This window comes from Falco peregrinus, chromosome 3 (assembly GCF_023634155.1).
Source record: "Falco peregrinus isolate bFalPer1 chromosome 3, bFalPer1.pri, whole genome shotgun sequence".
In the NCBI taxonomy this organism is placed as follows: Eukaryota; Metazoa; Chordata; class Aves; order Falconiformes; family Falconidae; genus Falco; species Falco peregrinus.
The window spans coordinates 120,679,091-120,705,706 of record NC_073723.1 but is presented as its reverse complement, the minus strand read 5'-3'; the positions used below and the strand labels follow the sequence as shown (position 1 = coordinate 120,705,706).

At 39.2% G+C, this 26,616-nt stretch overlaps 2 protein-coding genes across 5 annotated transcripts in view; one reads left to right on the top strand and one right to left on the bottom strand.

Moving 5' to 3' along the window:
- The window catches only part of DNAJC8 (DnaJ heat shock protein family (Hsp40) member C8), a 22,465-nt gene extending 22,108 nt beyond the window's left edge, over nt 1-357 (bottom strand). Inside the window, exon 1 of the mRNA XM_055799946.1 lies at nt 262-357. Within this exon, the coding sequence (XP_055655921.1) occupies nt 262-357 (96 nt within the window). The remainder of the gene's footprint in view (nt 1-261) is intronic.
- On the top strand, nt 337-26,616 carry HNRNPR (heterogeneous nuclear ribonucleoprotein R). 4 transcript variants are annotated; one of them, XM_055798221.1, is made up of 11 exons: nt 337-542; nt 6,871-7,036; nt 9,329-9,447; nt 9,872-9,979; nt 10,802-10,915; nt 17,857-18,033; nt 20,628-20,763; nt 21,822-22,027; nt 22,770-22,919; nt 25,004-25,125; nt 25,315-26,616. In XM_055798221.1, the coding sequence occupies exons 1-11, from the start codon at nt 468-470 to the stop codon at nt 25,925-25,927; spliced, it is 1,986 nt and encodes a 661-aa protein (XP_055654196.1). In that variant the 5' UTR covers nt 337-467; the 3' UTR covers nt 25,928-26,616. The 4 variants fall into 4 exon arrangements, with proteins under 4 accessions (XP_055654196.1, XP_055654199.1, XP_055654195.1 ...); XM_055798220.1 differs by having other exon boundaries at nt 397-542; nt 6,868-7,036; XM_055798224.1 differs by lacking the exon at nt 6,871-7,036 and having other exon boundaries at nt 391-542.

Here is a 26,616-nt window from a genome sequence, read left to right as displayed (position 1 = left end):
GGCTGGGCCAGGCCCGGCACAGCAGCGCCCTAACGAGCCCAGGCTAACCCTGCCGGGCGACAGCCCCGCGCGCTGCTCGGAGCGCGCCCAGGCCTCGCTGCCCGCGGCCGGGGGCTCCGCACCGGCTCCGCCCGGCCACAAGGGCGGCGCCCGCGCTGGCACCACACGTGAGGGGCGGTGCGGGAGCGGCCCTGCGCGCTCTCTTTGTTCGGAGGCCGCAGGCGGCGCTGCCCCTTTAAATCCTCCCAGCGCCGGCCCTACCGGCGCGCCGGGTTGAAGGCGCTGCGCGATTGGTTGAGGTGCCTCCTTCTCATTGGTCGCCAGGAGGAACGGTGCGTTCCGCCTCCCACGCCTCATAGGCGCGGCTGGCCGCTCGTCTAGAGCGTGAGTTCCTGAGTGGGTGAGGCAGCGGTCCCTGGAAACAGTTCCGGGAAACCCCGCGTGTTGCCGGGGTCGCGCCGCCGTCCATGAGGAGAAGGAGGAGCGCGCGCCATTTGCCGTCGCTGCTTGGGCCCGAGCTGCGCCGCGCAGGCCCCGCTCCGGTGAGTCCCTGGGCGGCGCAGGGGGGCCGCCTCGCGCGGGGGGGGGCCCGCGGCCGGGAACGAGGGCTCCCGCGTAAGCCCCCGTGGCGGGGCGGGTGGCCGCGGGCTCCGGGTAGGCCTTGCGCTGGCGCAGGCGGGCTGGGGCGTTCGCGCCGTGCGGGGCGGCGGGGCGGGGGCGTCGCTGGGCGCCGGCGGCGGCGTGCCTGCTCTGTTAGGCCGCGGCGGGGCGGGGGGGGCCGCGGCGCGCGGGAGCTGGCGCCGGGGAGCGGCCGGGGGCGGGCCCTGCGGCCTGGCGCGGGGGGGCGGCCCGGCGCGGGGCCGCATAGGGCGGGCGGCGTGGCCCGGGCCGAGGCTGCCCCCGCTCCGCCCAGCCGGGCGCGTTGGGTGCATGTGGCGGGGAGCCGGGTGGCGCTCCCCCCGCGGGGCCGCTGCGCGGGGGGGGCGGCCCGGCGCTCAGGGTCGGATCCATTCTCGGTCTCCTCCCGGCGCCGCGGAGCCGTGGCGCCGGGGTGGCTGAGGCGCCCTGCTTGGCAGCGGCCGCCCGGGCCGCGCTGCGGTGGGCCTGCGGGGACGGAGGGGAGCTGTCGGCAGGGAACGCATCGCTGTTGCAGCGCTCCCGAAGCCCTTACGTAGCGTGTGCGGGGAGGGAGAGCTGCGCTGCACCTACTTGCAGCTCTCGGGTTCGCGCTTGGTGCTGTAGTTGAGACAGTAACACTTGTCAAAAGCTCCGAAGGACAAATTCTCCAGAATTCTGCTGCTAAGACGTCGTTTTTCTTAAATTATTTTTTACCGAAGGACTTGACCAAATCTTTGAAAGTTGCTTAAGTACGTTATTGTTATTTTAAAAATAAGGCTCTAGTTACTGGGTCTTAGCGGTCTTGTTACCTGCCAGTTTTTGAATGCAGCTAGTTACGTCCTTAAGCTATGCTGGACTACTCCTTTTGAAAAGGTTGCTTAGATTCCCTTTCCTCCATATGCTATGCTAAAGGATCCTGTCAGCAGTTTGTGCTGCAAAAGATGTTAATGCTCATGAAGTTGGGTTTTTCCTTTTTTTTTTCCTTGATAGTACACTTTAACGCTGACTTTTTGCATGTCTTCTAAAAATAAAGGTAATCTAACTAGAATTCTGCATCTCGCAATGTAATTATTCTTACTTTTTTTTTACCTGTGCAAACTGTGGGTTTTGCAAACTAGCAGAGCCTGCTTGGTGATTTTGTATCCTAGAAACTGTTTTTCCCATGAGTATTTAATATCCTTACCGCTCAGTTTTTGTGTCTAGGTGTGAACACTGTTGCAGTAATAGTTGAGCTTCCTGCTAACACTTAATAGTTTTGTCAAAAAAAATCAATACCCTCTGCTTTCCTAGGCAAAGATCTGAGAAAATCTTTGAGGATAAATTCATCAGAAAAAAGTAATTTTTGTTAAAGTTTTGCTTTGAACTGGAGTGCCGTGAAATGTTGTTCTGTACAACCCAAACAACCAGATGAGCTATGAATGGCCAACTCCAGTTAGAAATGAGTGTGCACAGGCTTCATAGTTCTGGTTAGCAAAATGTAGTAGCTGCTGATGCTCAGTGTTGGATTTTCATGGCACTGATGTGCACTTTGCTAACCTGTTGTGGTAAAGCCACCTACCACTGATACTTGTGTCGATACTGAAGCATAGTTTCTGTATGGGCTAGTTCTGTGCGAGTGTCTTGCATAGCATTATGATGGAGGTTCTCATATTTTTTTTTCATTTTGTGGGGTTGTGGAATGGGAAAGGCTGAGAAGTCTGCGCTTGAAGGGGTGAGAGTCCTAGCTACACTTTTTTGTAAAGATAGTCTGCCACTGAAACGCTGGTATGGAAACCTGGCTAATGTGTAAAGGCCTTCACCATGTGATTAACTTTGAAACAAGTCTTCTTGTAACTCATGCTAATAAACACTTTTAATACATCAAATTAAGCTATTAAAATGTACTTTCTGTGGTTGAGTAAGCTATGGTACAAAAGAAATGGCTATAATGCTTACTGTAAAAAATAATAATAATAAAGGGATGTGCCAGTAATGTATGTGAACAAATGAGGCTTTAAATAAACCCCCAATTCAGTCTTTTAATGTGACTTCTTATAGTCCCCTCACTCGGTGTTTTTTACTTTCTGTTTTGACAAGAACCTTTTTGAAGTGTAAGACATAACTATAGGGATTACACTTGTTTTCTTGTGGCTCATTTAAAAAAAAAGAAATAAAAACAAACTCAAAATTAACTTCCACTCAGTGCTACTTTTAATGTGGTAAACTTAAGTCCTTGACACAGATAAAATTGGGTAGGAAAAATGGTGACATAAAGTTGGTGCAAAGTTTTTATGTATGAATTAGTTATGTTTCCTGTGCACCTGAGCAAAGTAAGTTTAGTTCCTCCCTGAAATCAAAAGCTATGTAGCAGAAGGCTGAAGACAATATTGATGTATAATCACTGTGGACTTGGTTATGGTAGTTTGAGATATTGTCCCTTTGCCAGAAATGGCATTCCTGCTCATTTAAGCTGTTACTAAGCGTGTTTTGAGTTAACTAGACTGTGAATTTATAATTAATTGGATGGAGTTATACTTAGGTAGTCTGTGGGTGGCAACCTCTGTTAGAGGCATGGTATAAAATACAGGGAGTAGTAACATCATGGCTGTTTAACCAGGGATTGTTGGATTGAGGCTGAGGTCGAGTTTCAGTTTTCAAGATGCCATTCACTTAGCAGGCTGAGGTGTGTGTTCATTTTTTTTGTTTGTTTTCTAGGAAGACTACTGTTTGAGCTGCTAAACAAGAAAAAGGAGGTTGTTTCTGAGTGATTTAAAAGCACCTGTAGTTTTTAACCTACTTGTCATACGATTAGGGTTTAAAAAAGGGACTAGGTGCTTTGCAAATTACTCTTCTGAGGTGCAGGAATTCTAGGTGAAAGGTAGTGGCAGGCTAGAAACATGTTCTATATGGTAAAGCATTCATGGTCTTCAGAAAAACATTGTTGACAACAGCAGTGTAAAGTTTGAAACAAGACAGTCCTCCCCTTCCCCATACACCAAGTTCCGAGGTGGTGAAGCTAGGTAACCTCCCAGTCACCAGTGGAAATTCTCCTTGCCCCCAGTGTGCATTTATTACTGCTGCTCATGTTAAGCACATTTTTGTGTACACTCATGTAAGTTCATGCATTTCTGCATGTTTTAAAAACAAATACTTACACTACACATACTAATATACATAATCCTTTACTTATAACGCACACTTAAAATCTTGTTGATTCAACCAGTTGCCTTCTTTTCTAGATATTTTTGTTAGTTAATGCAAATGAAAAACTTCTGAGTGTGTGTGTGTGCTCTTCTGTGTAGCTTGGCCTCGTAGGCTGAGTCACAAGGACGTACTGTACATAAAACATAGGTATCACTCCTCTTTTTCTTTAATATGCTTTTAATATTTTTTTAGAGGAGAGCAAAAATGTTAATGAAACAGTTGTGTGTTTTCCTTACTGATAGATTCAGCTAAAAAAATATTTTTCTTGATAGCTACATCTAGCTGATGTTATTTAGAGGGAGAGCTAAATGATCTTTTTCAGCTATGACTTTCTCCAGTGTATCTCTGCTGAACTTGGAGTGCAGATTCAGTATTGTAAGAGATGTGATTTTGCTTGTTGGTGATCATTCAGGAAGAAAACTCAGCTTATTGCTATAACTGTGAAAATAAATATATTTCTTCTGGATGCTGTCGGGACCTGAATATTTTGACAGCTATGTCACTTCAGAATTTTCCAGAGTAAATTTATTTTAAGAAAGTATTTTTAAATAAATTTGCGTGACAGGAAATGGCTAGATTTTGAACACCCAAACTGAACTTTTCTGTGTGGGGAACATGTACTGCATTTGACTGAAGTTCTTTCTGAGGATACCCATTCTTAAGCAAAAATAAGCCATACAGCTGAGGTTTAATTTACATTGTCTAAAAGCCTATTTAAAAAAGCATTTGATCAGTTGTGGTGCTGGGTAGTAATCTGATACACAGAGTTTAGATACTGCTCCACACACTGGTTTATGTTTGTGTTGAAGGTAGATGCCTTTTCAAGCCATTAGGCTGAAAATCTTGTCTGTCAGAAGTTTGAGTTATTGAACTGCATGTGAGGTGTTCCTGCCTGGACACAGAATAGCTGTTAACATTTTGCTCAGGTAACAGGCAACACTGAGAAGAGTACTAAACTTTTGGGTACGTGACACTTGAAAACTAGTCTGGGTTTATAAAAAACCTAAATGTCTGAGGGCATCACCATAAGCCGTTGAGGTTTAGAAGGTACTTGTAATTGTTTCAAGTAGCTTCTGTGTATTTATGTATTGGCTTAGCCTTGCAGTTCTTGGCGGGGGTTTTTGTGTACAGAGAAGACAATATATGAACAGGTAACTGGTTTAATAAGGCAGTAAAAAGGTAAACACAAAAATACCCCCTACCCCCTCCCTATTAATTTTTTGTGTATATTGTCCTATGCGTTTTTGAGAAGAGGGATTGAGAATGATGCGGTACCCAAAGCATTTTTAGTTTAACTAAACCCCCCTCTGTCCTGCAGTGTTTTGGAGTAGAGATCTTGCAGAGGCTATCTAGCAAGCAGATGTCTAGCTAACTTCTGTTTTCTGTTATGTTCGTAACCTACAGAAGCTTCAAAATCAGTTAGTGTTTTGAGAGTTCAGTTAATACCTGTAATAATAGGTAAGCGTTATTGGAGTCTTAAGGTAGCATTTTTTTTCTTCTGTAATTAGGGTATGGTCACAGTTGCTTTTAAGTAAACTGAATCAGTTGGAAAGCAATTTCTCTTTGTCAAGTAACAGAATGTGTGTGTGTGTATATATATGTGTGTGTTACATAGATAAGGAAAACTTCCTTTCTTCTCCTTGCTAATTGCATAAAGAGGTGGCATCTGACAGAAACAATGTAAGGCTGCGTTACAGCTCTGTAAAATTGCCCTTTAAGTCAAGACAGCTTTAGTAAAATCATTATTTTTCTGTCTGAAGGAAAATGACTTTTTTTTTCTTTGCTTGAGCTTGCAAATCTTCATAGGATATCTTCCAAAAAGTTCATGAGCTGTAGTCTAGAAGGGGTGGGTATACAAGTGACTGTTAGAGGTGCGGTTGTGTTTGGAGACTCACTTTGCAGCATACTAAATAGCTTGAGGTTTTAGTGCTTAAAAAACCAACAACCAACACCTGTTCTTGAATCATCTTCATACCTGTATTCTAGTACTTAATTGCATTGCTCTGACCATGCCGCATATGTCTTACCTGGTTCTCATTTCACTGCCGATCATAGACTTCTTCCCCATCTTTTAAAGCCTGAGGCTCATTTCATTTCTGAACTTAACAGCTGATCATCCCAATGTTCTCTGCTGGGTAGTTGAATCATCTCTTGTCAGCCTTTTTATTTGAGAGTACTAAATATCAGCTGGCTGGCTAATTGAGAAATTGAAACTGTTTTTAATGAATTGGGCAAAGCCCACTGGAATTGTTTGAGACTATAGTTGTGCATTTTTTAGTGCACATATTTGGAATCAGTTTGTTAATTCTGAAAGCAAGTTGTTTTATTAATCCAAGAACTGAAGATGCTGCAGTCATGGCTTCCTTTTAAACCATTAAGTTATATATTAAAAGTGGCTGTGATTTGTAGAGCTCTTATTGGAGTAAAACTGTAAGCATGCAAACAGTTCAGTTGCAGCTTCAAATTATAATGTACATCAGAGTGTGCAATTTTTCTGTCCTTACTGAGTTCTGACATGGTTGTGAGAAGGTGTTTGGCTAGTCTTATGCAGCATGGTGGGTTTGAAGGAAGACATGGCAACAAGCCAAGAAAGTGAAAATTAGTGAACAAGTATTGACATTTTTGTACATTAAGCTACCCTGCAGGGTTATGTGTTCATTACATTTTAAGTGATTGTTTTAAAAGTAGAGGAATGGGAAATGAAAATAGCACTAGGTCTTCTGATTCTTCGTTGAAGGATGTTATTATCGTATCCCCGTACATTCTAGCTGCTATGGTAACCAGTTAACTTACTGACAATCAGCAGATAAAGTTTAGACATCGTTATGTACATGAAGTACATTTTTAAAAAAAAATTATGTAAATTCTTCCATGTACATTTTCCACAATATTAAGGGTTGTACTTTCTTTTGAAACTTAGATCAGCTGCATCCAAAAAGTATTAAATAAAACTTTTGATACAGGTCATTTGCAGCATGTATACAAATTAGTTTAGATAAATCATGCATTGTCCTACAAACTAGTTATTTCTGGCTTATTGTAATATAGCTCCTGAATTTTTTCCAGCAGCATAATAAAATGGCTAATCAGGTGAATGGTAATGCGGTACAGTTAAAAGAAGAGGAAGAACCAATGGATACTTCCAGTGTAACTCACACAGAACACTACAAGACACTGATAGAGGCAGGCCTCCCACAGAAGGTGGCAGAGAGACTTGATGAAATATTTCAGACAGGTATAATATGCATTTCTTGTTTCTGACTGGTTATGAAAGTGAGGGCATACCATTTTCAAATTTTTATAGATTAAGGTTTAAAAAATTCATTGTTTTTGATCTGTGTAGCTCTGAATGTTTTGCTACTTTGACTTCCCTAAAGGCAAATTGGGTTTGACATTGACTAATTACTTGACACATCCTTAGTGTTGTATGTGATATCTTAGTTGCTTTAGGGCACAGAGCACTAGTTTCTTAGATGCTGTCAAATAAAGATGTATGTTTGAGGATACTAAACTGTGCATTTTTTTTCTTCAACCCGAATCATCATTTTGCTTTTACTTTTCTACTGTCAACTCCTCACAGTAGTTCTTAAACACTCAAAGGCTGGATAGGTGACATAGTGAGAGAAGCAACTAGCTTGTCTTGCCTGGGACTACATTTGAATTGAGTCTGCCTGTGGATTTTTTGTTCTCTCTAGTTCTGAGTGGACAGTTTAATCCATGTTGGTTATTACACTGAAATGTTCAGTTTGACACTAACTGCTTTTCAACAAAGTTGAGGACTGAGCTATCTAGCAAATAGAGTAATACCTTGCTGGTAGCAAGTGGTCTCTGCAACTTCTAGAGAGGTTTCTTTATATACAAAGGTATTTTGTTTTTGTAACCCCCTTATTATTTTGTCCTATAGCCAGAGGCTTCCTTTTCCTCTTTAGATTGTGTTCTGTGAACAGATTTACAAGAAGCAGTAGAACTGCTCTATGTGCTTATCTTGAATGCCTTGGTGGCAAGATGACAGTTTTGTTGAAAAGAGTCAAAATTCCACTTATCAAGTGAAGGCAGTTCAAAAACAATACCTTATCAATCTTCAGTATGATACTCTGGCTCACGTGGGTGATGTCTTTTGGAAGTCATTCACAGTGAGCTTTCATCAAGCTTTACCAGCTTTTATTGGCTTCAGATATGCACTTTCTAACTGTGGGTCACTATCACGTGCACTTGATGGTTTGAGAGAAGGTGTAAATGCCTGGACAGAGGAACTTGTGGGGCTTTAACACGTGTTGCAGTTAGGTTGTGTTGTGAGGAGTTCTGAAGGGATTTAAAAGCTTTTCAGCCCAGAACCTGACTATCCAGTATAATTCCAATGCATGAGTAACCTGAAAACACTTATTCACACTTCCTTAATGCCACTGAAGACGTTTGCATTGTGCAGGGGTTTGTCAGTGAAGCAAACTACTTTTGACACCCAAGCTAAATTTGGGGTGGAATTTAGGGATTTTTAATCTGCTGAGGTCTTCTATGAAAGCTACAGGTGCCTTCCAATATGCAGGATCACTTCTGAAATGTAGTCCTTGGGCTTGGCACTACTGTGCATTTTTAAAATCAAGTAGCAGTTAAATAATCTGTGTATTTTGGAAATCAGGCTGTTGCAAAGTGTGTGGAGTTCTTGGTATCTGTCCTAAATTTTGTCTTGTAGTTTTAAAAAGTGCAAATCTATACTTCTCACACTCCACAGCTTATGCAAGTGCATCACAAAAGGAAAGAAATAACCTGTAAAGATCCTTAAAAAGAAAAAGTGCTTCAGAACTGGTCCAATGTTTCTTGGGGGATTCTGTACCTGTAAAATTAATATTAGCCTTTTCGGGTACATAGCAGGGCTCGAAATAATACCTTCTTGAATTCTGGCTCTTGGAACTGCATAGAGCAACAAAATGAGTAAAAAAAATATACATTATTTTAGACGTACAGGAAGTCCACTAATTTTTGCTTTTTCAAGTTGGAGGAAAGAGTGAATAAATCATTCTACTTCCTAATATTTTGTGGGGTAGAGCTTCATAAGTATTTGATTGTCAGTTAGATAGCTCCTTTTTCACCTACATTAGGATACCTGTAATTTTCATATGTCAGCTTATTCTAGACCAGCTCCATTCCAAAGAAGGAAAGACAAACAAAATGAAAGGCAAACAAACAAAATCCAAATTATTAGAAGTGAGCCAGAGTTCATTGTTTCAAACCCTGGTGTGTAACGCTGCTTTTATGCAGCAGATTGCATTCCTGAATGTTAGAAAACTGTTACACATGGGGTATAATCTTGCACGTCAGCTAGTGCTTAGGTATATGCATTTTAATTTCACTTTTTTCATTGTTGTACTCATGTTCTTTCATATACTTGTGTAGGAATATGTAATTATATTAAATGTATAATTCTGTTGCTATGGAACGTAATTTTTTTTACTTTAAAAGCAAACTGCATAGTTCTTAGTTTGTATGAAATTCAATAGAAATCTGTAACTTCTTTATCTTTAACTTTTAGGGTTGGTAGCTTATGTCGATCTTGATGAAAGAGCAATTGATGCTCTTAGGGAATTTAATGAAGAAGGAGCCCTCTCTGTATTACAGCAGTTTAAAGAAAGTGACCTGTCGCATGTACAGGTAAGGTGAGAGCTCCAGGAGTGTGAGCACATAAGTATGAATAGTGTTCTGGCACTATTGACAGGAGAGTTGTGACTTAGAAATTAAATGATGTTGCTGTATTCTTGTATCACAAACCTGTTAAAAACTGCCTTAAATGTGTAGGTACTTGAGTGCAAAGCAAAAGCTTCCAGATAATAAAAATGAGCGTGCAGTTGAGAAAATAAGGTAAAAAATACTGTCTGGAATCTGACGATTTTTTCAGTCTGACAAGGTTGTTCAAGTTGTTCAATTAATTGTTATATTTTTCTAAAGGATTCTTTTGACACTTTGTTTATTGTATTGGCTTGATATAGTGACCTCATGGTAATGGTGTGTATGGTTCAGTGGATTCCTAGAGCTTGTCGTACAGACAATTGAATTATTTTGTAAATTGTATCTACAGAACAAAAGTGCATTTTTATGTGGAGTTATGAAGACCTACAGGCAAAGGGAGAAACAAGGCAGCAAAGTACAGGAATCAACGAAGGGACCAGATGAAGCCAAGATTAAGGTAACATTTAGAAAATGCTCTTTGTTCTGTACTACTACCTGGTGTATTACCCATATGCAGATGGAAGTATTATTGAATGTACTTAAAAAGCATCAATGCTACCTCAATAAGCGTGCTCACACTTCGCTTTAAAGAAATCTGTGCACGGTAGAGATTCAAAAGAGAGAGTGCTTTTTTGAAATTTATACTTTATTCTGGGAGACTTTTGAAGATAAATTGTTCCTGATGACACAATTGCCAAAATGCATGAACATGATGTTATGTAAGGTCTGTGAAAACATTGGTATCTATTTAAGAATTGTCTTGGTTGGTCTTTTAAAGCTTTTATATGCTTACAAAATTACTCTTGAGACTGAATGTTTCAACAAGGTATTGGTATATTAAGAAACTCTTCTGTTGTACCATAATTAATAGGTTGGGGGGGGAGGGGGGAAGCAGGTGGAATGTACTTAGGAAAGGCTATGTAAAATGTCTTAAAATGTAAAATAAATCATTACATTTAACAAAAACTGAAGTACAGAGTGGATGATGCCCTTAAGTTTTTGGGTTACTACATATAAAAAGGAATATAAGGGAAAAGGAAAAAACAAGTTCTTTCCAGTGACTTTGTAGTATAAAACTAACGTTGCTGTTACGGTGGTGGCTTTTTAAACCCCCAGAACAGCAGGGTTTTTTTGGTAGGTTCTGTCTGTCCATATATGCCTTGTTATCGGATGTGGCAAGAAGCAGATAAGGAAGTGCTTCTCAGGTCACTTTTTTACTCTTTATATTTTAACCCACTGTCTCCCCTCCCCTGTAGCTAATGTGACAATTTTTTTTCAGGCTTTGCTAGAGAGGACTGGTTACACTTTGGATGTAACTACAGGACAGAGGAAATATGGGGGCCCTCCTCCAGATACTGTATATTCTGGTGTTCAGCCTGGTATTGGAACAGAGGTTAGTATATACAGACTAATCTGTTATTTTGTATGTTTATGGAAACTGATAAATACTTGAAAACTGACTATATTACAAGTGAAAACTTAGACTGTTGTAGAAGAAAGCATTCTTCTATGTGTGTCTTAGTCTTTCTTACTCAGTAGCCTGCAAAAGTCGGAGTAGTAGGCTGGGGGGGAAAGCATGGAGTGTAGTGGAAAGGCTATGTAAAATTTCTTAAAATGTAAATTAAATCATTGAATTGTCAGAATTCATGTTCCACCCTAAAGCTAATGGTCCACCACTTAAAAAGTACTGAAAGTGAAAAAGACTTGGGTATTATGTAAAGATAATTACATACAATGTTTTGAAGAGGACAACTGAGATTAGTAATTATTAAGGAATTGTTTCTTTGCTTTTGTTTCAGTTTATATGAAGACATCCTTGATGCTTGCATGCACTGATAGTGAACCTGCCACACTGAAAGAGTACATGTAGCTTGTTTTCTTTTGTAATTTTTTTGCATTTCTGCATTCAGAAAGGTGGCTTACAAGTTGTTTACCAACTCAGTGGTGTTACCATCACATAATCACACTGGTGTAAATTGTTATTTAATTGCACCATACCTTGATGATGTTAGGAAACACTTCTTTACCGAGAAGGTGGTCAGACAGTGGAACAGGCTTCCTGGAGAGGTGGTCAGTGCCCCCAGCCTGTCACTGTTTAAGAAGGATTTCGACAATAACCTTAAGAAGCTTTAACTTTCGGTCAGCCCTGAAATGGTTAGGCACTTGGACTAGGTGGTCATTATAGGTCCCTTCCAATTGAACTGTTCTATTCGTGACTGAAAACTACTTGACTGATCTTAGGTATTTTGTCCTATTGGTGATGGTTAGTGCCTTTAGGAAGTCACAGGAAAGATGTAAAATTGCCTGTATTTTAATACTACTAAGAGTATGTTTTTATACTCGAGTTTCCTGAAGCTTGCTAGAACAGGTAACTTGTGGAAACTCCCTTAAGGTAAGAATATAAATGCTTCTGCTGTGAATCAGCATTAGAGGCTGTAGTAGAACCCAGCTGACTAGTTATAGAAACCATACCTCTACCAAATTAATTTATTGCTGGTATTTTGTAGGATTTAAAGATTGATTACTGTTTTAAACATGCTGCTTGGTTTGACTGGCTGAGATGTTGAACACCTTGCTAAAACTGGTGTAGGCTTTATCAAATCCAGTCTTTAGCCCTCATTGTTGAGCTGAGCCACAGTGATCAACAATTTTAAACATGATCTTATGATTTGGTAGACTAGGGGCAGAACGTGTTTGAACACAAGTGACTGGAGATTACTGTGTGGCACCACCCCCCCACCCCCAAATGAGGTGGTTGTTTTTTTTGTTGTGGTTGGTTTTGTTTAGTTTGGTTCTTTTCTTTTTAAGCTTTTGAGAACCACTTCTCTCTTGTACTCAACAGTTCTGGTTATGTAGCAGTGTAAATGCTTCCTTTATTAAGATTGTGGGTAAAAAATATGAAAAAACACAGGATGTATCCCTTTGGATTGTGGCAGTGAATCTAATACTGAAGCTCTCATAGCTTGTAAGAGCTCAGATGCGTTGATGCCAGAGCTGTAACTGATGTCAGTATAGGCAAACTTCTGTTTTTGAAGGATACCCAAGTACTGTCACTGATTTCAAGAAGGTACATACTAGGTAGACTTTCTCCCCCCAAAATACCAGGTCTTTCTGCTGTAAATATTTGCGTGTTAACTAATTTGTTTTTTTAAAACAAAGTGGAATTCATTACATGTTAACTGTAGCTGTAACTTTCAATATGTACTTGAAAATTGTGCAGTAAAACGAAAGTATTGATAGATAATCTTGGGGATGTTCAGCTTGTTAAATATTCACAAATTGTCACAGTGAACACATCGTTGAAAGGATTATGTGGATGAAGTTGTCCAATCTATTTTTTCAAGTGGGTGGGCCTTAAGCTGGACCTTTTTGGAATGTGATTCTGCAATAAAGACAAAGTAGTTACAGCTCTGTGGAAGCTTGGAGGAGAAAATAATTGCAATAGGATTTGATATTAAACTTGAGTATTAGTTTTACTTAAGGACTTGCTGCTCCAACATAAAGCATTTTTGCTTATAGTGAGGTCACGTGATGTTGATAACTTGGAAATCTTTATGGGAGTGTTTATTGGATGAGAATGAAAGTAATTATTTGGGCGTTTCCTCCTCTCCTTACACTGTCTTTATCATTTGCATCTGCAAACATTGATAACTGCTTATCCTCAAGAGGCTTGTACGGTGTTCCTTTGTTTTGCTTAAATTTTAAGACCTTTTTCTCTGTCCTTTCTTACCTCCTGTTACACCAGCTATTCTTTTTCAAGTTAAAGATCGTCAGAAGAGTTTTGAATAATTTTTATATATAAATGCATGGTGTCTTTTTTCCTTCCAAAGGACAAAATCTAGTCAGCAAGCTTATTTGGAAATTCAGGGTCATGATTGAACCTGTGCATCTTGCTAGCAAGCTATAAGCAAACTTCAGTTTGGTTACAAAAGCGCTTGAGCTGTGTATTTCTTCACTTACCTCTTCTGCAAGGTTTTAGACCCCACCAGGCTGTCTTGTTGTTTATTCTGAACACTCTCAATCACCCTGTTGTGCCTAATCCTTGATACAGGAGTTCTTTTGGGGATTCTTCTATAAACAACCAGGTTAGATTTAAGAAAATAGTAAATTTCTTGAATGTCTTTCGGTTTATAAATTAGTTTTGCATCTTTTGCGATGCTGAAGTTTTTGTGTATACTATCAAGAAGGTGCTTAGAAACATCACAGTACGGATAATTTCTAAAAAGAATATGCATATTCCATGAAGAAAAATAAATTTGGGGGCGGCAAGGAACAATCAGAATAGGTCCTTGAACTGAAAGCTCATGCTCTGCTTAGGTATGCTTGCTCTATGCTAATTGTAGTTTATCATTTTACTGAAGTGTATATGTGAGCAATGCTGAAAAAATATATTTTTTTGTATTCTTAAATTCGTTTGTTTTTTACACAAAGCTACTTGAAGTTTTCTTATTGTGGTTTTAAATACACCTGTTTTTCAGCAATGCTGGACGATACATAGACAGTAGTAACAATAGTAACTTCTACACAGTAATTTCAGTAAACTTTGAAATTAAGTGCAGACAAGACAAAGACAGAAAAAGTTATAATGAAATATAATTATATTTCATTAAATTCAGTCACAGCGGGGAGTTCAGGTATTATAAGGAACAAAGGGAACTTTAGTCGTAAGTTCGCTACTAGTCAGGGATGACAAAGGATGTCCCAGTTGGATAATGCTGGTTGGTAAGCCTGACACTGTATCTTTAGTGTCTGCATTTGTGGGAAATATCTAATCAAGTTGAGCTGCATCTGCCCAACAGATTAAAATACATATTTTTTTTCACTCCTGATCTTCAGTCTGCTGATTGAGGAGCTTTTAGCTGTTAAATTCAGGAGAACTGAAGGATCATTATTTTTTACATATATATATTTTTATTTTAGAGGAGGGTAAAAAACCCCAATCTTAATGTGCATGTGGCCTATCCAGACTAATGTTACACCAGAAATTGAGGTGGTGACTGATGGGGTACTCTATTTCCATCCTTCACCTTTTGATATAAGTAAATATAATACCATTTAAGACATGATTTGAAGAACAGGAGGTTTCATTGGTAATTGTAAAATATCAGCCCTTTACTGCACTACAGCAGAGATCGGGGGAAAGCACTTCAGAACTAGCGCAGTGCAGCCAGCATGAAGAAAGTAGTTGACTTAAGTCTGTATTGATTGCTGAATAGCTTTCAGTTTGAGAGGTCTCCAGATAAAGTTCTACTCCTGAAGTTCTGAGATACTTCTATTTCAGTGTTTTTCATTAATGTGAAATAAAAACTTGACAATTCTGTAAACAGATTATTTGTCCATAATGTGCGAAGATGGTGTATGAGCTTAGATACCTGTGTAACAGTTTAGATTGTATAGAATAGAGGAATTGCTACATGTCCTTTACAGAGCTGAAATTTATTGGATAAACATCAACTTTGATTGTCGTTATCAAAAGTGCAAAATAACTTCTAGCTCTGAGTGGTAAGTTGGTATTGCATCTGCTGCTCTCTGTGCATGGTCAGAATTTGTAACAAAAAGTCAGAGAAGGCTTGTGAACTTGCAATATGGAAAATATGTTACTGGAGATTTTGGAGCAATTTAAATTGCTTTTGTCTGTAATAAATTGAATGGGAAGAATCATACTTAAGAAGCAATGGTGTAATAAACTCAGCAGGAATTGAACTAGACAAAGCTTGTGCTGGATTTAGTGCACAAATGGTATGTCGCTTTTGTACTGGAAGAACTGTGGGGTGCAAAGGCTTTTTTTTTTATACTGTGCCAAATTTTTTTCTGCTTCCGTATTTTTTTTAAAATGAAGATTGTAGATTTGGATGAGATGAAGCAGTCATGTGGGCTACATTAATTAGCACTTAAATCTGGCATTTAGGAAAAATTGACTGCAAAGCACATTAAGAGCACCATTAAAAGGAGGGAGGTTTTGAAGAACCACTTGCAATGCCACAGTACACTTCTGTTAGCTTGTGATGACAACAGAAGAGGGTCAGTTGTTGAAATACTGAAGGACTCATCACCTAGACTGCAGAAGTGGATTGCACCCCTCAGTAAGAACTGAAAAGTTGTTCAGGAAACTGAAATGGAATATTTTTTTATTTAAAATTTTTCATAGTTAATCTTCTGGAACAGTAATAAGAAGTATAACGGAGTACTTTGTACAGATCCTTTATTAAGCAAAAGTAAAGTCAGTCTAATGGTCAGTGATTCCAACAAAGGCCCAGAAGTGATGTGGTTGCATCCTACTTAGACAAGCTCTCTTACATTGTTTCATTGATAATGCCAGTTTCTGAATTTTTTATAAAGTACTCTTGTGAACCTAAAAAAAAAAATGAAACAAGACATCTGGTATTTACATTGTGTGCTATTTTCAACAACTCTCTTCAAGTTTATCAACATATCTTAAAAAAAGTTACTGCAGATGTTTCTTCTGATCCTTGCAAGACGTTTACCTGGTATTTGTCATGTCTGGTATTGATCTTCTTAATGTATTCATTAACATATTAAATTTACAGGCTCCAAGCAAATTCACTCAGATGTGAATTACTCCTACAGAATTATCTAGTCCTTCCATTACAAATGGAAGTTACTCTAGAATATAGGTTGGGTATGAACGCATTAAAACTAAGTTCTGAATTCCGTTTCTCATACTAGCTCTTAAAGTATAACACCTGACCTGAAGTGTCATAGCAGTCTTGTGGAACTGTTGGTGTAAAGTTTGTAGAGAGTGAGCCGAAGAGCCTGGAAATAAAGGAGGAAATAGGAGCTTTCAGGATGGTAAATGGCTGGCAAATAGCTGGAAAAGTAGACTGACTGTGTTTGAATTAGGGTTTTTCTTTTTCTCAAGTCCTCTGTTCCCATGTGTCACCCTCAGTTTCTACTGGAAACAGTAGCATCTGAAACAAAAAATGTAATGCAGACTTTTTACATTTGACTGACTTCAAACAGTTTATGGAGAGTTCAGTGGACAGTTTCACTGTCTTAGTAGCAAGTTTGAGTTCCTGTCTTGTGCGTTTCCTTGATGGTATCAGTTTTTTGTCTTTAAAAACTATGCATAGTTTTAGGATTAAATTTTCCAGGTGTAATGACAATGGGATTACTCATCTGTAGGGATTTCTAAGATTTTCAGGGAGATTGGAGGCAAAGCTTGTTGACTCTGCCATTAGATTTTTCATTCAGTATGATAAATCCATTGTTTGGTATATTTGTTTTTTGTTGTTTTCCCCCAATAGCAAATAAACTAAGTGAAAGAAATAATCTGGAAACTGAATTTCAGGAGTATCTGTATAACATAAACATCTAAAGGTTCTAGCTTTTCTTTGGAGGAAAGCAGTTTGTGTTCCACATTTTTTTAAATCGGAGTCATCACAGTGTCTTCACTGGTTTGTTCATGTCAATGCTTATATGGGCATTCTGAGTGTCTTTAGTTTTGGAATTATCTGATAAGCCTTCCGTACCAGATATGACTATGGCAAGGCCTTGCTTAGATGGAAAATGTTGATGACTTCTAGCTTTTTTTACTACAAAAAATATTTGAAGTTAAAATAAATAGAATTCTGTCTTAATGGGTGTTTGGAATGTTTTGATTGTATTAGCAATTCAGGGATTTTTGAGATTTCAGAGTAGAGCTGCAGTGATTAAACAATTTGGGGGGGTGGGGAGGAGCTTTGTAGGGAAACATCAGGTGAAGAGATTAAACTCCTTAACAAAACTGAAAGTTTATTGTAATTGCTCTGTGTAAGGAACAAAAACACAAGGGCTCCAGATTTTCTCAGACAAATATTAAGACATTCAGTTGGCGGAAGCTGAAGCAAATACAGACTAGAAATAAAATCGCAGTTTATATAAGAAGTAGGAAATGTGCATCTGGGAAGTTTAAGGCTTTTTGTAGATCGTTTTTCTGTCTGTAGCTTTTTAATGATGATTAATTTACAGAATGATTTGAAAATACTGCAAGAGCAAGGAAGCGCTTGGCCTGCTTTAATGTAGATGCCCATCCACATAGCCTGTAAGGTCTTTAATTGCCAAAGTTACAACCAGGTGAGAACCGTTTACCTCTTCAGTAATGGAAATTTACAACCTCTTCAATATAAATAACAAAATCAGGTTTTCCGTATATAAAACCTAGCACTAACAGTAGGAGGTTTAGGAGACTTAATAGGACATACAGTGATGTTAGCTACAGTGTTTCTGCTGTGATGGTTTATGCTGCAAACTGCTTCCTTTCCCAGGAACTTTCAAGTATTTAAATTTGGATTTCTGAAAAAGCTTTGTTTAAGTATCTATCCTCTTCCTTTTTAGGTTTTTGTTGGTAAGATTCCCCGAGACTTGTATGAAGATGAATTGGTGCCACTTTTTGAGAAAGCTGGTCCAATTTGGGATCTGCGCCTCATGATGGATCCTCTTTCTGGTCAGAACAGAGGTTATGCATTCATTACCTTTTGTAGTAAAGATGCAGCACAGGAAGCAGTCAAACTGGTGAGTAACTTATTTTCAGACTGGACAAGATAAAATAAACAGCAAGCATGTTGGGTAATCTCTTAGATAATTAAGTCTTTGAAGTGTTTCATTAAAGCATCCATTGACAGACTCAAAATTTTACTTTCTTAAAAATTGCCTTCTGATTTCATTTAGTGTATACAAATAATGTTCTGCTTTTAGGACCATAATGTGCCATAGCCTACTCAGTCTGCTGGAGTACTTGGGTGATTATAGTAAGGGCTCACTGGATAACAACTGGAAAATATATTCTTCGAGCTCCACTGTGTTCACCCTTTTTCCTATAGAGCTAATTAGGGATGCTTTGTTTTGCTGCTGTGGGAGGGGGTCTCTGACTTGGTGCTCGTTATGGCTCACAGTGGCCTTTAGTTCTTTCCAATGGCAGTCATGCAGTCAGCTTACTGCATGGAAACCTGACATGGCCTGCATCTAGATGGCTTGCCGAAGGACACAGAGCAATCCCTGGAGTTTCAAAATGACAGACATCAGTCTGGTTGGGGCCCTGGTTGATTTGGCCCTGCCCCTGAGGAGGAACTACAATTAGGCAGATCAGTATGTATCTCCCAAGTTTTTGGATATGGCTGTGAAATACTGCTTGTACTTTGAATCGGAACAGGTAAAATGCTTTATCTCATTTGTTTTAGCAGGAATCAGTTTATCCTGTATGAATAAGGATGGAGAACCTAAACATCTGGTTAAGTCTCGGGGGGAAAACCCACCTGAAATCTAAGAAGTGATTCTATTGCATTGTAAGGGCTTCAGAAGGAGTCATTGCGTCTAAATGTTCCAGTGTTTGCTCCCTCAAATATTTTCATGTATTTAGAAATAGTTGCAGTTGTTCTATTGGGCTTCTCCAGGACTAGGGATTGCATGTCCCCGCTTAGACTCTTTTTTTACTTTCTAGAACCTACTTGGATGTTTCCTGAAGGAGATGCACAAAATAAGTTTTAGCAATTGATTGCTCTTGGGTTTCAGTGTTTGAAGTTGGTGGATACAGGTTACTGTCACTTATGAGGGAACAATTATTTTGAAACTTTTTTTCTTTTTATGCCAAGTTGAAGGTGCTCATAGTTCTTACTTTAAATTTTTACTGATAGAGGGAGATGAAAGGGAAAGATGATTTAGCAAGTGACGTGCCGCTGATGGAAGACTGGCATCCATACCCTGGACATAGCACCAAATAAGTGAATTTGTGTGAATGTATTCCTTAAGTTGTATATCTGGGGTCCCTTCCGCCTACCTCCTCCACTCTACCATTAATGGACAGGCCTGTATTTAGGTGAAATATTTTCCACAGACTATTGGGGGAGAAGAAAACAGGATGGACGTGCTAAATTTTGGAGCTAATAGCTGATAGCAAAGTGAGATTCTTCCAGAAAATAAACTTGAAATTTTGAAGTCTTGGTTTCTCTGCACCGGGTGGGCCTTGGGCTTGTGCTTGCAGGTACCTGTGGGAATGGGATTGATTATAAGTAAAATGGGTTTGTAAGATAAGACATAATTTGAAAAGCAGATTCAGATTAAGTTCATGGTACTGGAACACTTAAGTTTTATTGTGTTATGAATCACTGCTTCACAATCTGAAGCAAAATTCTGAAATGTTTTTGTCTTCCTTAGAATGATCTTGTTTGATAGCCTGTGATACCTTAACATTGTTCTAGTTGTTGAGTAAGAAGGAGGCTACTGAAGGAATTGCTCTGTCATCTGTATGGCCGCATCTCCGCTAGGGTAAAAACGGCTGGAAACTTGCTTACAAAGAATTGGACGGGATTTTCAGAAGATGGCTGATGATCAAACATCCATCCTCTTAAGTTGTGTTTGAAAATCCTACCTAAAACAAAGATGATGTGTATCTTGAAGTGTTTTATAACTTTTTAAAAAGGTTGAACTCTTGTCTCTCTAAAAACTTATTGGGAGTCTTGGTGTTCAGGGTAATCCTACAGTGGGTACAAGCAGGAAGCAGTGGGCTGTAGTTTTGTTTTTTAATGGGAAGTTTTAAAACTCGACAGTGGAAAACTATAGAATCCTAGCATGTACAAGGTTCAAAAAATCCCTGCTGTGAGGGTGGGGTCACACAGTAGTTTAGACTTGAGTACCTCACAGCCAATATGCTTCAGTGTTTAAAAGCTATCAATGTAAAGTGGAAGAACTTGTAGTATCTATAATGCTATGTATTTGCTTATTAATAACAGCAGCAAAGACTGACATTTAGTGCCAGCACAGGAAACAGTCATCAGTTGTCTGGAAGGATCTTTTAGGTCTGAAATAAACAGCAGAGGAATGAATTTACCCCATGCAATTTGAAGCATTGCTCCTTGTACATCAGTTTCTTTGTAGCTTTCTATTCAGCAGAACTGCTGAAGTTTCTATGGAAAACCTAAGCTTGGCAGTGTTTTTCCGAGTGAATGCTGACCCAAATACTGCAGTTCTAGTAATTCTCTCACAGTGTGAATTCAATATGCTATGTATAGTAGTGGTAGATCATGAAGAAAGTCACTGATTTTATGATTTTGGGGATCTTTTTATCCATATTATTGTGGATAAAGCAAATGAATGGCTCTTCATTTTCCTAGTGTGACAACTATGAAATCCGTCCCGGGAAGCACCTTGGAGTATGTATCTCCGTGGCAAACAACAGGTTATTTGTTGGGTCAATTCCAAAGAACAAGACTAAGGAAAACATATTGGAAGAGTTCAGTAAAGTCACAGGTAAGACTTTTTAATGAGTTTTTCACACTGATCACAAAATACTATTTGGTCTGTTTTGTAGGTCTAGTTATTTGACAGATGCATTCAGCTATTGTTTAAACTATTTTCAAATTGGATTCCAAGTTTTTCTGGTGTGGTCTAGTGTGTGTTTTACTGATGGTTAAGTGAATGATGTTGTAGGCTTACAATTTGAGATGAAAACAGCAAAATGAACTCGGAAAAAAAGTGAAAGTCCTACTTCTGTTACCTGTTCTAGCTTCCCGTTGAAGGCTTTGTATTTGTAACTGGATTTATGCCAGATTCTGCTTTCACAACTGAGAAGTTTTTTGGGAGCCTCAAAACAAATGTATTCTTGAGGAATGAGGAGGGGGAGGGTATGTTCAGAGTAGAGGGAATGTTACTGTACAAATAGTTAATAACAGATTAATTTCTGTCCCAGTTCTTCAGTGTTGTTCCCCAGTATATGCAGCAAGTAGGAAGAAAAGAAGTCAACTCATCGCTGGAAGGATGTTTCTGCTTTAAAATAAGAGATTGAGGTCTTGATCGCCTGCTCTTGTTCCTGTAGGAGAGTTTTAACCTACTGCTTCTTTTTTAGGATTGCTATTTATAAGTACTTCAGGGAAGTGGTGAAAACAGAAGGTGAATATTCGTTTAGTTCTCTCCTCTCTTTGGAGAGATGGGGAAGAAATTCTTTCCAGCTTCACTTGGAGGCAGGGGAGATGCCACCTATTAATGCTGACTGCTTTCCAAAAATGTAAAAATGGTAAAACAAAATATAGAAAACTTACTCTGTACAAGCTGTTCAGGTTGATGTTTTGCAGGGCCTAATTGTGAGGTAAGTTTGTTCTGGGGAATTCCACCTCCTAGGTGATCTGTTTCTGGGTGAATCGGGTGGATATCTGTTACTTGTTATGCTGTTCTGAAAAGGAGAGGGAGCACGAGGTGTTAAAATTCAAAGGCTGTGTATTACAAAAAACAAGTGAAGGCATTTTGAAGTAGACTCTGGATGGCTTTTTTCCTCTCCTTTTGAAGCTTAATACTGAAGACTTATTTTTCAGAGGGTTTGGTGGATGTAATCTTGTATCATCAACCTGATGATAAAAAGAAGAATCGAGGATTCTGCTTCTTGGAGTATGAGGATCACAAGTCAGCAGCACAAGCTCGCCGCCGCCTGATGAGTGGGAAAGTAAAAGTCTGGGGCAACGTTGTGACAGTGGAATGGGCTGATCCAGTAGAGGAACCTGATCCAGAAGTCATGGCAAAGGTAAGTAGAAACCTAACTGGATGCCTTTGCACTTTAGGAGGAATTTCTTTGTGCAAAAGAAAAAAAAAGTGACAAAGATTTTTTTTTTTTTCCCCTGTATGAGCAATGCTACTTTTGAAGAACAAAAAGCAGTTAAGAGGGCATTTTTGTAGTAAGCAGTGCAGACTGGAATGGCCTGAGTGCTGCAAATTAGCTGCTGTTGTAAGATATTAGGAACATGCTGTTGTAACCTACTGTTCACATTTAAACTAGTAATGTACAGGGTTATCCAACTGGATTGGCACATCAGCCTGTTCATTATGTGCTTCTGCTCATAATGAATACTAGGTGGGTGTTTGTAAAACTGTTTTCCAGAGTAATGTGAAGGTGAAGTTCAGTGTAGGGAATGATGTGCTCTTTATCCCTGTGTTTTGGGATAACTCTTTGCTGCTCTTGAGGTCTCTTACTAAAATTTCACTGGGATTTGTAGCATCCCAGAAGTAGGAAATCAAAGTTTGGGCATTCTTTTGGTCGTGGAAGGGAACTGTGAAAGGGAGAGAAGTTGTGGGAACTTCATACAGGTAACTATGAGGCTGTGGTGAGTTTTCTGTTTGTGGTTTGTTTTAAACGGGTGCAGAATTTGTAAGATTACCCGAAAGTTCTTAATGCAGGGAAGAGAATAACACCTTACTGGTTTATGTTAGTTTCCTTTGAGTTTTGACTTTTTAAAGATGGCAGCTTTCATTCTTATGTTTTTCACCAGGTGAAAGTTTTATTTGTAAGAAATTTGGCCACTACTGTGACAGAAGAAATTCTTGAGAAATCCTTTTCTGAATTTGGAAAGCTGGAAAGAGTAAAGAAGTTGAAGGATTATGCTTTTGTTCATTTTGAGGACAGAGGTGCAGCAGTGAAGGTAGGTTGGTTATTCTTTTCTAGCTAAATTGATGTGAGCTATTTGTCTTATCTAGATATTTACTGTCAAGTAATTTCTTAAAACCATTTGCACAAAATAATTTATAGAGCCCATTTAATAAGGTTCCCATTGTGAGAATTTTAACACTAATAATTTTGTTCCTATGATTTCAGTAGCTAGGAGGATGTGAAACTTGCAAAGGACAAAACTGTAGCAAGTTAACAAGTAGACTGGAAGCAAGGTATAGACCAATGCAGGAGAGTCTAGAGAAGAGGAAAAAAAAAAAAATCAACATAGACAATATTTCTGAGGAAACACTGGCAGAAGGTATCAGTTGTCTCTCAAAAGACCCCTATTTAAAGGCTGTGTTTAGTTTTGGAGTGACAAAAGTATTGAACAGAAATTGCAAGGTAATAAAAAAAAAATGCCTTGTGAAGGGGAGAAGAATGACACTAGCAACTCCTTTAATGCGTTACCTATTTTTAACTCTACATGCTCCCAAGATGGTTTCTTCTATAGGACTAGTTAAACATTGGTGGTGATTAGTGTAAGCTTCAAAGGTGTCTTCCTTTGTATCTAAGAGCAGTTGGTCATTAATCTCTGCTGTTTGTACTTCACAGCAGATTGAATACTATAGGAATTACTCCATCTGGTTTTTAAATCCATAGTTTATGGAGGCAGTGGGGAGGAAGTGTGTTGCACCTGGAGTCTTGAGCAAGTATATTGTAAGTGGCTTCCTAGACAGTTCAAAGGCTTTTTACTCAACTTTATCAATAATAACCATTTAATTGCTCTACAGTTTTCCTATCCACCAAAATAGGATTTCGAATACTCTTGAGTTTGGCTTTAGGATGAATGTCACTCATACTTAATGAAGTTGAAGTCAGTTTGGATAGGTTTAGACCATGTCCAAGACAGGGTAAGAGATTGTTGACAGAAAGGGTAAGTCGGCAACACCTCCTGACATGTTTTATTGTGGTATGTCTTTAAACAATCTCCAGTCCCTTCCCAGTAGACCTTACTTTTAAGTGGTCTGTTATATTTGAGCAACTGATAACTTATAGCAAACGAGAAAAGATAAATCAAATGCAGTATGGCAGAGAATCTGTGATGCTAGTCTTCTGTGAAACAAGCTGGTATACTACCACATCTGCTCTGTGTGACTGATTTATGGCCGCTAAATTGGCTTATGAATTTTGTGGGATGTTTTTGTGTGTGGGTGTGCTTGTTTTTTAATGAAAGCATTATGGTATTAATGTGTGGAATGCATGGAATTGCCTCATTGATTCCAGTATCTGCTTATTTCCATACGTTCTTTGAAATTGCCATGATCTCTAATGTTCTTAAGGCATGTAGCTGTATAGACATGTGAAGTCTCTGTTAATGCAAATGCTAACACAGAAATGTTAAACGTGAATCAGGTTGACTGCAGGTAAAGAATTGGGGGGTATAGTCTATATACATACACAAAGTATGATTAAAAGTTCTCCTTGTGTGTGTGCATTTCGTAAGTCGCAATTTTCTGGAGGATTCTTGCCTCACTTGGTGAGATCACAGAGTTTTCAGCAGTTCCCCCCCACCCCTTAAGTATGTGTCCTCAGAAATACTTAATGTCCTCAGAGGCACTTGTGTAGCGCATTTAACTAATTCGTATTTTTATATTTGGGCTTCCGTTGGGGGGGGTGTGTGTGCGTTCTACCTGGCTTACAAGTACAGTGAGTGTTCATGTCTGTGTGAGTAGTGAGAACTTCTGTCATTGTATTTTGGAAAGATTTCTAGGGGATATAGGAACATAAAAAGTGACTGTTACATCTGAATTATGAAAAATAATGCTTAATATGCTTTAATCTTACTTTATGATACAAAGAGAATACTTTTTAAAAATGCTGCTTCACTGTAACTGGTGAATAAAGTGGGACTTGAAAGAATGATATGTAACAATCTGTTTAAGTAGCACAGAAATGAAGCACATGGTGTAGTTCACCCTGGCGCAGCACAACCATCTGGTTTCTTTTAGTAAGTTCTAGTTTACTTTTGAAAGGAAACAAATTTTTATAGATGTTTCCCTTCTAATTTTTGTACAGGCTATGAATGAAATGAATGGGAAAGAGATAGAAGGGGAAGAAATTGAAATAGTGTTAGCAAAGCCACCGGATAAGAAAAGGAAAGAACGTCAGGCTGCCAGACAGGCCTCCAGAAGTACTGCGTGAGTGTTCCTTCTTGTACTACTGTAATACTGCAGAATGAAGTTCTGCTGTAAAACACAAGCTGGTTTACAAGAACCTGGATGACTCTTCTTTTGTCCATGTTGTGTACTGTTAATAAAGGGGAAATTTATACTTTATTCTGGGAGACTTTTGAAGATAAATAATTACATGTTTCTTTTTCTTAATAGGTATGAAGACTATTATTACTACCCTCCACCTCGCATGCCACCTCCTATTAGAGGCAGAGGCCGTGGAGGGAGAGGTGGATATGGCTATCCCCCAGATTACTATGGCTATGAAGATTATTATGATGATTATTATGGTTATGACTATCATGACTACCGTGGTGGCTATGAAGATCCCTATTACGGCTATGATGATGGCTATGCTATAAGAGGAAGAGGAGGAGGAGGAAGGGGTGGGAGAGGTGCCCCTCCACCACCTAGGGGGCGGGGAGCACCACCACCAAGAGGTAGAGCTGGCTATTCACAGAGAGGGGCACCCATGGGACCACCAAGAGGAGCCAGGGGTGGGAGAGGGGGTCCTGCACAGCAGCAGAGAGGACGCGGTGCTCGTGGAGCCAGGGGCAACCGTGGGGGCAACGTAGGAGGCAAGAGAAAGGCAGATGGGTACAACCAACCTGATTCCAAGCGCCGTCAGACCAACAACCAGCAGAACTGGGGCTCCCAACCCATCGCTCAACAACCGCTCCAGCAAGGTGGTGACTATGCCGGTAACTATGGTTACAATAATGACAACCAGGAATTTTATCAGGATACTTATGGGCAACAGTGGAAGTAGACAAGTGAGGAGGGATTGAGAATATTGGAAACATAGAATTGGCTATAGCTCTACATCCTTCAAAACAAAATTGGCTTAATGTTTCATCCTTCAGTAGCGATTGGCTGCCATTTGTATTGGGCTGAAGAATCACTCTATTGTGTATATACTCGAGTCTCTTAGTTTTCTTTTTTCATAAACGCACTTGGACATTACTGGGCTTGCAGAATTCCTGAACTCCATATGGGGTTTCAATGCTTTTATCATTTTAGGCTTCATTTTAGCAGTTTAAAAGCAGGAATGGCACACTGTTCAATCATGATTTTGCAGAACCTCTGGTTTTGGACAGTTTCCTCTTTTTTTGGTTTTTTTTTTGTTTTTTTTTTTTTTGGATTTGGGATAGACTACATAGGAGTATGCTGTACATAAAAGTAAAAGCTAGTGCTTTGTCTTAGTAGTTTTAAGAAATTAAAACAAATTAAGTTTTCTTGTATTGAAAATAACATGATTGTATGTTTTGCATTCCTAGAAGTAGGTTAACTGTGTTTTTAAATTGTTATAACTTCACACCTTTTTGAAAATCTGCCCTACAAAATTTGTTTGGCTTAAAACGTCAAAGCCGTGGCAATTTGTTCCTTGATGTGATTGTATTTCCAATTTCTTGTTCATGTAAGATTTCAATAAAACTCAAAAATCTATTCAAAACATTA

Bases quoted from the DNA above. Each gene is read 5' to 3' on its own strand.
- HNRNPR (XM_055798220.1), top strand. From the start codon at position 468: ATGAGGAGAAGGAGGAGCGCGCGCCATTTGCCGTCGCTGCTTGGGCCC. The intron at 9,448-9,871 runs GTAAGGTGAGAG...TTGTATCTACAG, and splicing joins GTGACCTGTCGCATGTACAG to AACAAAAGTGCATTTTTATG. The intron at 20,764-21,821 runs GTAAGACTTTTT...CTTATTTTTCAG, and splicing joins AGAGTTCAGTAAAGTCACAG to AGGGTTTGGTGGATGTAATC.